The sequence below is a fragment of the Equus przewalskii genome, chromosome X (genome assembly GCF_037783145.1).
Source record: "Equus przewalskii isolate Varuska chromosome X, EquPr2, whole genome shotgun sequence".
NCBI classification, from domain to species: Eukaryota; Metazoa; Chordata; class Mammalia; order Perissodactyla; family Equidae; genus Equus; species Equus przewalskii.
The window spans coordinates 83,757,056-83,768,025 of NC_091863.1; the positions used below are offsets into that span (position 1 = coordinate 83,757,056).

The 10,970-nt window shown below is 42.7% G+C and overlaps 1 protein-coding gene across 1 annotated transcript; it reads right to left on the reverse strand.

The window, feature by feature from the left end:
- Positions 1 to 2,411: 2,411 nt before the first annotated feature.
- Positions 2,412 to 6,137, reverse strand: LOC139080962 (histone H2B type W-T-like). The gene has a single exon (XM_070603961.1). It carries the CDS (start codon positions 6,107 to 6,109, stop codon positions 5,708 to 5,710), a length of 402 nt encoding a protein of 133 aa, XP_070460062.1. The 5' UTR covers positions 6,110 to 6,137; the 3' UTR covers positions 2,412 to 5,707.
- Between the last annotated feature and the right edge of the window lie 4,833 nt (positions 6,138 to 10,970).

Consider the following 10,970-nt stretch of genomic DNA (forward strand, 5'->3'; position numbering starts at 1 on the left):
GTGTTTACCAGAGGGGAAGGGCGTGGGAGGAGGGCAGAAGGGGTAAAGGGACACGCGGGTACAGTGATGGACGGCAACTAGACTTTTGGTGAACACAGGCAGTCTACACAGAAGCTGAAATATAATCATGTACACCTGAAATTTACGTAATGTTATAAACCAATGTCACCTCAAGAAAAACGCAAAGACTAAACCCTGGAAAAGAACAAAATCGTATCGATTAGAATCAGTTTGGCTATTAACTTTGCTTCCTAGGAGCTTAGATAGGTCTTTTTTCTTGACCTTTTTGACTTAGTTGTTTTGATACTGTGTTTGGGTCCTCGCTTATCTTTTTGTTTTCTTTCAGTTTTATTGAGATATAATGGACAAATGACATTTTGCAAGTTTAAGGTTATGTTCTTAAACGAATTTCGTAATATGAGTAATGTCGAAAAAGGTTTGAATGGGGTATGTTTGTTTTCCCCTGATTTGATGCTTATAATTTGTCCTTTAAGCAGTGGAGTCCTTTCCCTTAGTTTGTCCTTTCAGTCACCCCACACCCTTAGATCCTGATTGCTCACTAGGTGGCTTTTTCCCTCAATAATCAACTGAAGTGAATCATCACACGTACTCGTTTCCCCTTCTGGTCTTCAACATCAAACCCCAGTTTTCCTCTCCTTCCTGAATTTCCTGTGTGTCAGTCATCCTTGAGCTCCAGTCTTGACTCCACAACCCAATTATAGTGCATTTTAAATTTGGTTTTACTAAGTCTCCTATTTGATTTTTGAATTTATAAATGCAAAGCATCCAATAAGCAATAAAAATATCCTCATGGATTTGGTTTCTTAAAAGTACTTCTCACATAATATGATTTGGATGAGACCAGGATGCAAGAAGAAGTTTGGAAAGACGTTTGTACATCATGTGAGCAAAGCCTGGAATACTCATGTGGCAACAATGAGCATGATAGAAATTCAGTGTCTTAGTAAAAAACCGTTTTTCAAACTGGTCTGCAGTTGTGCCTGTGAAAACGCACAGGGCACTACAGCGAGCTTTCGCTTCCAAAATTATGTTCCAGATGTGCAGGTTCGTCTCGAGGCACGGCCCAGAGATTTGCTTGTAGTTCATTTCGTGGCAGGTTTTCCTGGTCTCCTTGGGCATCAAACTCTTTTTTCGAATGTTATTGTAAGATTTGCCTAACATTCCAGAAGAATAACAATTACTATTCGTGGTGAGGGAGCTCGTTTATCTTAAATTCTTATTCTCATGATTCCAAGGAGAGCTCTTGATGTATAAGGGCCCATCAGAGTTCCGCATTGGTCGGGAAAAAACTAGGCTTTTCTACCAACTCCTTGATCAGGCACTGGCCCCGTCATAGTCACAGCCGAGTTGCTCAGGAAAGCTCTCTCTAGTACCCTGGCTCGCCTGTTCTTTGTCTTGAGCTCCGGGGGCTCTGCCAAAGTTAAACAGTCTTCGTGTTTTGTCTCCCCTGGAGAGTCCCGTCCGTCTTCTCTGGGGCCCAAATAAAGTTTTGTTCCTGTCGATTATCCAGACATTTTCTCATTGTTTGACTGAGAGTGACATTCTTTACAGGTTTCTACATCCTAACCAACATGGGAAATTGAAACTTATTTTAATAGTATAAATGGAATACTTAACAAAACTGAATAAATGTTGGGGTTGAAAGCAAATCACAAGACATCTCTAAGGCTTGAAATTACGGAGTATCTTCTCTCTTCACAGACATAGGAGGCTGGAAATAAAAATAAAAATTAAATTGCTCAACACTCAAATAGTTGTGGAAAATGACAAGGGTGGGGTCACATCACTTCCCTTAATTGGTCACCAATGTTCTCTTAATGTAATGGAAGAGGCAGGAGATATGCCCCCATTTACTACAAAATTCATATCTCCTATGGGTTGACTTGCATCCCCCTGGAAGTCTTATGTTGACGTCCTGATCCCCAGGACCTCATATGTCATCGTATTTGAAAATAGGGCCTTTACTGAGGTAATCAAGTTAAATTATGTTCATTTGGGTGAGCTCTATTCCAAAATAACTTGGGTACCTATAAAATAGGGAAATTTGGAAACTGAAACACGCATATAGAGAGGAAAATGTGAAGACTCAGAGAGAGATGTCCGCCATCGACAAGCCAAGGGGAGAAGCCTGGACCAGACGCTTCATTCACATCACTGTGATGGAACCAACTCAGGTGACACCTTGATTTGGACATGGAACCTCCAGAAGAGGGAGACAGTAAATATCTGTTGTTTAAGTCACCTAATCTCTGGCATTTTCTGCAGCAGACATAGAACACTAATAAAATATTCCTAAATGACCATGATTAAAAAGGTACAGCCCATCAAACAAAGAAACAAATAGCAGGCAGTGAATCACACCCCTTTCCCTCTCAGTCACCAACCTGAACATCCCAGGAAGACACTTAGTGGTTTGGCTCAGGACACCTCGCACATCCGGACGATGCTGTGGCTCAGCGGCTGCAGGTCTCTCATTGGCCGACCCCAAACAGAGTAGGGCTTGAGTCTCTCTGATGGGACACTCCCATCGTCCCCATGATGCTGAGTTGCAAGTCACGGAAGTTGGGGTTTTCGAAAGAAGAGATTATAAGCTTGGGAAGAATAGAATCAAATAAAGTTAGAAAGTTAAGAGTAGTAACTATAGTTTCTAAGGAACCTGGAGTAGCTGTTGTTTCTTGAAGTTTTCCTTTAGTAATTTCTGTACTGTGTTTGGGTCCACGCTTTAAATGAATTCCGTAACACGGGTAAGGGTGAAAAAAGCTTTCATGGGCTATGCTTGTCCTACTAATAGTATTTTCCCTAGGTCGGGGCTTATAACTTGCTATTTAAGCAGCGAAGCCTTCTCCTTCAGTTCGTCTTCAGGGAACCACACCGTTAGATTGTGATTGCTCATGAGGTGCCCGTTTTCCCGCCATCACCCACTCTTGTGAATAATCACATGAACTCACGTCCCCTTCCAATCTTCAGCATTAAACCCTATTTTTCCTGTTCACCTCACAGATTTCACGTGTGTCACCCAACTTTAACCCTCCAGTCTTCACTCCTCAGAACTATTAGGGTGCATCTTAAATGTTGTTTTACTAGTGGTCCTGTTTGCTTTCTGAATTGACAAATGCAAAACCCCCAAAGCATCATAGAAATGTCCTAATGCATTAGATTGCTTAACATGATTTTTTACATAACACCATAGGTAGGAGACCAGCTCGCAAGAATGACTTTCGGAATGCACCTCTGTGCCATATTGACAAACACTGGCATTTTGAAGCGGCACCCACTAGCATGACAGAAATTACGTGACTTAGTGAAGTGCCCTTTTTTCGAACTGGTCCAAAGTTGTTTCTCCGACAAGGCACATGGCTCTGCACAAGAGCCTTTAGCATCCAAAATTCCGTTTCACGTGTGTGCAACAATTACTAGGCACCTCAGAGAGGTTTATGCTGCACTTGATTTTGTGGTAGTCATTCTTGGCAACTTGTGCCGCAAGCTCTTTCTTCAAATCCTTTTATAGGAATTTTCCAACACTCCCGAAGGATAATGAGTAACGAACTTGGTAAGGGGCTTCTTTGTCCTCAATCCTATCTCTACTGATCGCAAGGGGGAGCTCTGGAGGTAATACTGCCCCCCTTCACGCTTGCAATGCTTAGCGAAGCTCTCTCTAGTGTTTTGACCTACCCTCAGTTTCCTTTTGAGCAACTCGACCTCTGTCCAAGGTGGAATACTCTGAGTGTGGATCTTTCCAGGGAAAGTCTTCCCTCTCTTCTGATGGGCTCAAGGAAGGTTTTGATTTCGGTAGCTTATCCAGCTTTCGTCTCCTTATGTGGCCGAGAGTGGCAACCTTTAGCGGTTTCTACATCCAAATCACAAGGGTCATCTACAACTTATTTTAAAATGTAAATGAAGCAATGAACAAATGCAGTGAGATATTGGGCTCTAAAGCAAACCATACTTAAATACAAAGAATTGAAGTCCCGAAGTGTGTTCTCTGTCCACACGTGCAGGGTGTTTATTAGATACGGATTAAAGAGAAGAGCAACTAGAAAATCACCAGCTACTCAACTTTTTTCAATATGCTTATAGGAAAAGGAAACCAATAAAAAGCCATTGGCCAAGAAGAAGATGCACAGGAAATTAAATTAATTTTGCACTATCATAAACATCAGCATTCAAACCCCTTGAGGAAGAGGAAGGCGTCATTTTAGTTCTCTTATTTCCTGACCGTACAGTTCTTAGGTTGGTAGAAGAGGCTAGAGACACATCCCACTACCAGCTCCGGATGGTATGCTTAAATCGTCATGATCAAAAACAAAAAGGAGAGCCAGCCTGACGGCCTAGTAGTTAAAGTTTGGCGCTCTTACTGCTTCGGCGGCCCGGGTTTGCTTCCAGGTGGCGGAACCACACAACCCCTCTGCCAGTTGCCATGCTGTGGCAGCAGCTCACATAGAAGAACTAGAGGACTTACAACTAGGATGTACAAGCGTGCACATCTTTGGGGCTTTGGGGAGGGGGAAAAAGAAAAGAGGAAGATTGGCAACAGATGGCAGCTCAGGGCAGAGCTTTCCCTGCAAAAAACAAAGAAACAAAAAAACCAAAAAGGAAACAATAAAAAAGAGTCAAAGAATCACATCTACTTCCTCCTCAGACTCCGTGCTTATTGCCACAGGAAGGCTGTTGGTTCAGCCCTAGTCACTCCATCACCTTCCGGGCCAATGGCTGTAGCTCACGGGCTGCCAGTCCTTCATTGGCTATGCCACTGGACAGTGGGGTTTGAGCAGCTCTCATGGTACAGTCCCATCATCCAAGAATGATTGCAAGCCATGATGGATTGTGTATTAAAATTGTTAGATTATCAAGTGGAAAAGAACAGAAAGGGATAAATCTGAATGATCTGAAACAGTAATTTCAGAAATCACGTAATCGGAAAAGTGAATTGTTTTTTGAAGTTCTTATTTAGCTATTTCTGTGCTGTTTGGGTCCTAATTTATGTAATTACGTGAATTTCTAACATGGGGCATGTAGAAAAGTGTATTAGGGATGTACTGATTCTTTTCTCATCTTTTTCACATTACGTGTTGCCCTATCAACATGAAGAACCCCGGGATAATCCCACTGTCCAATCATGGAAGAATTAGAGTGAAAACGTTTTTTCCTTTTCCTCCCCAAAGCCCCACTACATAGTTGAATGTTCTGCCTGCAAGTCCTTCTAGTTCTTCCATGTGTGCCAGAGACACAGCACGGCAACTGACAGAGGGCGTGGGGTGGTTCCCCACCCGGGAACCGAACCCGGGCCTCGAAGCGGTAAGAGCGCCGAAATTTAGCTCTTACGCTAGCCCATCAGGGCTGGCCCCAGAGAGTGGAAATGTTTTAAAAAATTATGATGGGGACAATTTTCACCTCACAAATCCCTATAAAGTTAAACCTAAAAAAAGTAACAAAAATGACGTTTAGAAAAGCTATTTAATACAATATGGTTATGGACAACGGCCCGTTCTCCCTCGAACAAATGCTACCACAGATATACTAGAGTTGATGATATTTAGTTACGGGTTTAAAAAAATGCTTTAACTATCGGCAGAACGCCACAAGACCCAACTACTAGCCCTTTTCGAGCTACAGCTCTTTTCCTGCCAAGCCAAGTGGCTCTGAAAAGAGCCTTTGGGTTACGATGCTCAGGTGCTCCTGAGGCAGCTCAGCGGCGGTTGGTGTACCTAAGGACGGCCTTGCTGGCCTCAGACACGGCGTGCTTGCCAATCTCCCCCGGCAGCAGCAGGCGCACGGCGGTCTGGATCTCTCTGGACGAGATGGTGGAGCGCTTGGTGGAGCGGGCCAGGAGCGCGGCCTCGCCGGCGATGCGCTCGAAGATGTCCTTCACGAAGGAATCCAGGACGCTCACGGCCTCCTGAGACAGGCTCAGGCCCTCGTGAACCCGCCTCAGAACCCTGGGGAAATAGGTGGCGAAACTGTCGAGGCAGCGGCGGCGGTGGCGGCGGGGCCTTGGCTGCTTCTGCTTCGGGCTCTTCGGGTCGGCTTCCGCGGGCTCCGTGGTGCCCAGGCTTTCCTCAGAGGAAGGCTCAGCGACAGGCTCAGCCATGTCACAGGCGGTGCCAGGGCAGTCTCCAAGGAAGGAGAACGGCGGCTCCTCAGGGACGGTGGCCCTTTTATAGAGCCGCCTCTCTGACGTCACGGGCAAGCTCCCTATCTGATTGGATAGCATGCAATCCAGGGAGCCTGCCTTAAGGTGTTAACATTTTCGTTGTGTTTTTCTTCTTGGACCAATGGCATTTTACGTGTATAATTTTTCTAAAAATATATTGCTTTTTTTAATGAAGTTGATAATTTTCTAATTGTTTCCTTTGTAAATTGATTTCTAACTTCATACTCTGTGAAGAGGGAACATATTGTGGGATCTCAATCCTTTGAAATATATTATAATTCTCTTTGAAGCCCCATATTTTATCACAATGGTTAAGAGTTTCATTTGAATCTTTATAAGAAGTTAAAACACCCCCTTTCGATTTGGATTTAAAAACCTTTAAAGGTTGCCACTCTCAGCCAGACAATGAGACAAAAGCTGGAGAAACTACAAAATCAAAACATTTGTGAGCTCAGCAAAAGACAGATAAGCGTCTCCCAGAAAAGACTCCCACGCCGAGTATTCCACATTACAGGGCACCACTTGCTCTAGAGAAAAACGGGGGCAGGTCAGGAGAGTAGAAAGAGCTTCATTGAGAATTGCAAACATGAAGGGAGCAATTTTACCCTCAGAGCTCTCTTTGATATCGATAGAGATTGGACTTAGGACAAATAAGCCTCCTCATCAGGGTTGTTACTTACTATTATTCTCGAATGTTAGAAAAACTTTACAAAGCACTTTTTTAAAAATGAGCTAGCTGCACAACACACCTAGAAAATCTACCACGAAATCAAGTGCAAGTCGATTCCTGTTTGTGGCTCCTAGAACTTGTCGTATACACCCGAACAAAATTTTGAAAGCCGAAGGTTCTCTGCAGAGCCATGTGCCTTTTCAGGAAAACAATGATGCACCGCTTACAACAAGTGCACTTCACTGAATCGCTTAATTTCCATCAGGCTAATTTTGCTGCTTCATAATCTCAGCGTTTGAAAATATCAAAAACATCTCTTTTTCCACAGTTATTCCTGCACACTGGTCTCATACATATCACGCTATGTGAGAGGTCATTGTAAGGAAAAGAATCCATTAGATACTTTGAATGCACTTTGCTTATTTCACGTTTGTAATTTCAGAAGTTAAATGGAAGCATTGGTAAAAACAACAGTAATTATTCACTTCAGCGGATGGTTGAGGAAAATCGGGAACCCAGGGAGCCAGCACCTTGCAATGGTGTGGTTTAATGTAAAGGTAAATTGAGGCAAAGGCTTCACTGCTTAAATAACAAATTATAAGCCTCAACCCAGGGAAAGTAGTGTTAATAGGATAAGCATACCCCATTCAAGCTCTTTCCACCATTACTCGCGTTAAGAAATTCATTTAAGGCGGGGGGAGGGGCAAACACAACACAGAGCTAAGTAAAGCAAAAAGTTCGAGAAACAAACCTATTCCAGGCTGCCTATAATCTGAAGGTTCTATTATAACTCACTCAGATGACCTGATTCTATCCAGTGTTAAATCCTTTGTTTTTGAAAACGCAAACCTTCATGACTTGCGCCTGGGAGGGGATGCTGGGAATGTCCAATCAGAGAGGCTCAAGTCTCACGCGGCTCTGAGTCAGCCAATGAGGGACCCGCAGCACTGAGCCACCCTCATTGGCCTGATGTGCAGTCAAACATTCCCCACCGAACCAATCGGAGTCCTCCTGGAATCTTCAGCCTTGGTGACAGACAGGGTAAAGAGTGTGATTATTTGCCTGCTGTTTGTTTCTCTGCTTGATTGGTTTTCTGCTTTTCATCAAGGTTACTTAAGATACGTCAATGTTTTAGAGCAGTTATACAAAAATGCTAGAAGTTGCGTTCTTAAACTACGTATATTTGTTTCTCACACTCCTGGAGGCTCGAAGTCCAAATCGAGACGTCAGCAGGGTTGGTTCTTCTGAGTGGTTCGAACGAAGGATCTGTTCCAGGCCTCTCTCCTTCCTTGTAGATGGGGGAAAAAAATCTCTCTCTATTTCTCCACATTTTCCTCCCTGTGTGCACGTCTCCTGCCTCTTGCCTTATATTAAAAGAACAAGGGTGACTGCTTACATGAAATAAGGTAACCCCTTCCCGGTCGTTTTCCACAGCTATTTGAATGTCGAGAAATTTATTTTAGTATTTTATGTCTAATTGCTGTTTCTCTGAAGGGAGCATATACTCTGTGATTTCCAATCCCTGGAAAATATTATGATTGCTTTCAACCTAAATATTTTAAAAGATGTTTAAAGTATTCCATTGGTACTTTTAAAATAAGTTGTCATTTTCCCTATTGTGTAAGACATAGGAACGTGTAAAGTATGTCACTCTCGGCCCAACAATAATTTAAATCTAGATAATCTACAAAAATCAAACTTTTCTTGAGCTCTTTGGGAGAGAGACGGGACTCTCCAGGAGACCCAAAAGACAAAGATTATTAAACATGGGCAAAGTCTCAGGAGCTAAAGAGAAGAATGGGCGAGGGGCAGGCCAGGAAGCTAGGGAGGCCTTCCCTGAGGAGTGCGGGCAGAAAAGGGGCGATGCCTTTTCAAGGAGGAAATACAAATGTCTGTGCTTTTTGATCCGAGGTAGAAGAGTTCTGATGGGCCATCAGACCTCCAGAGCTCTCGTTGGAATCACTGGAGGCAAGATCTAACAGCTGAGAAAGGGATGATCAACATATATGTAGCCTCTCCTTGATCAGGCAGTGGATGTGGGCATCGTGGGAATTCCCTGACCTTTGGTAAGGCAGCTCTCGGCAGCTGAGGTCACTCCTGAAGTGCCTAATGGCTGAGGACTGACAGCTGACTGCACTCACAGCAGCCAGAGTGGCAAGTCTGTCCTTGAGGGCTGTTCTGGCTGGTCCATCTTCATGTCTATTTCAGCCTCATTATTAAGTGATACTTTAGCTAGATATGCAACTCTAGGTTGACAGTTATTTTCTCTCACCACTTGCTTTTAGCTTCCATTGGTTGGTAAAAGAGGTTTGCTGTCACACTATTTGTTCTTCCTTTCTAGGCAGTGTGTCTTCCTTTTGTCTGCTATTGTGCCCTCTATGCTTTTGTCATTTTTAGCTTTAAGGATAATATATCTAGGTGTGCCTCCTGAGCCTAGCAATTCACTGCTCCCCTAAGTTCTGGGAAATTGCCAGCCGTTTCTCTTTGTATACTATTTTTCCAGATGTGATCCAGCTTTCCACTTCTGCAGTGCCTAGGAGATGTACTTAATACATTTCGACTCCATTCCTTATGTCTCTTTGCCTCACTTTAACCCTTTTTTCTTTATCTCCCTAGGAGGTATTCTGTATTACCTCTTCCATTTATCTTCTAGTTCACCAATTCTCTGTCCAGCTATGTCTTATCTGCTGTTTAACATTTCTGTAATAATTTCTTCTAGTGGTTACAATTTTCAAGTTTAGAAAAATCACTTTCATTTTTTTTTTTTTGATAACTAGCTGTTTCTTCTTAATGATTTTTCTATGTTGCCATATATATGAACATGGCAAACACACTTTCTATAGTTGGTATGTGGTGATAATTCTTTGGACGTTTCCGTTTTGGTTTATTGTTTGATTTTGCTGAGGGTGGTTAGTTTTGGATTGTGATGTGTCTGTTTAGGAGGACTTCATGTGTAGGAATCTTAAAAAAGCCTCAATTAAGGTAATGGCTGTATTTGATTACTGATTTTACAAATGCAAAACACACCTGGCACCATCAGAATATCCTAGTGGATTAGGATTCTTAAAGTGAACTTTCACATAAAATGACATATATGAGACAAGTGTACAAGAAATCTTTGGAAAAACGTTTGTACTTTGTACCAGCAAACACTGGGGTTTTGAAGCAGCAACAATTACCGTAATAGAAATTAAGTGACTTAGGAAAGTAGTTTTTTTCCATAGGAGTCCACAGTTCTGTTTTTGAAATTGCTTTGCAATGAGCTTTTCACGCCGAAAATTATGTTCTGGTTGTGTAAGATCATCTGTGGGCTCCACTCAGAAGTATTCGCTTGCACTTGATTTGGGGCATGTTTTTTCCGGTCTCCTTGGGAAGCATACACTCTCATAAATTTTTTCTAAACTTCCACGACAATAAAAAGTAGTATTCCTGATGAGGGGACTCGTTTATCTTAAATCTTGCCTCCAGTGATTCCAACGAGAGCTCTGGAGGTCTGATGGCCCATCAGAACTCTTCTACCTCGGATCAAAAAGCACAGACATTTGTATTTCCTCCTTGAAAAGGCATCGCCCCTTTTCTGCCCGCACTCCTCAGGGAAGGCCTCCCTAGCTTCCTGGCCTGCCCCTCGCCCATTCTTCTCTTTAGCTCCTGAGACTTTGCCCATGTTTAATAATCTTTGTCTTTTGGGTCTCCTGGAGAGTCCCGTCTCTCTCCCAAAGAGCTCAAGAAAAGTTTGATTTTTGTAGATTATCTAGATTTAAATTATTGTTGGGCCGAGAGTGACATACTTTACACGTTCCTATGTCTTACACAATAGGGAAAATGACAACTTATTTTAAAAGTACCAATGGAATACTTTAAACATCTTTTAAAGTATTTAGGTTGAAAGCAATCATAATATTTTCCAGGGATTGGAAATCACAGAGTATATGCTCCCTTCAGAGAAACAGCAATTAGACATAAAATACTAAAATAAATTTCTCGACATTCAAATAGCTGTGGAAAACGACCGGGAAGGGGTTACCTTATTTCATGTAAGCAGTCACCCTTGTTCTTTTAATATAAGGCAAGAGGCAGGAGACGTGCACACAGGGAGGAAAATGTGGAGAAATAGAGAGAGATTTTTTT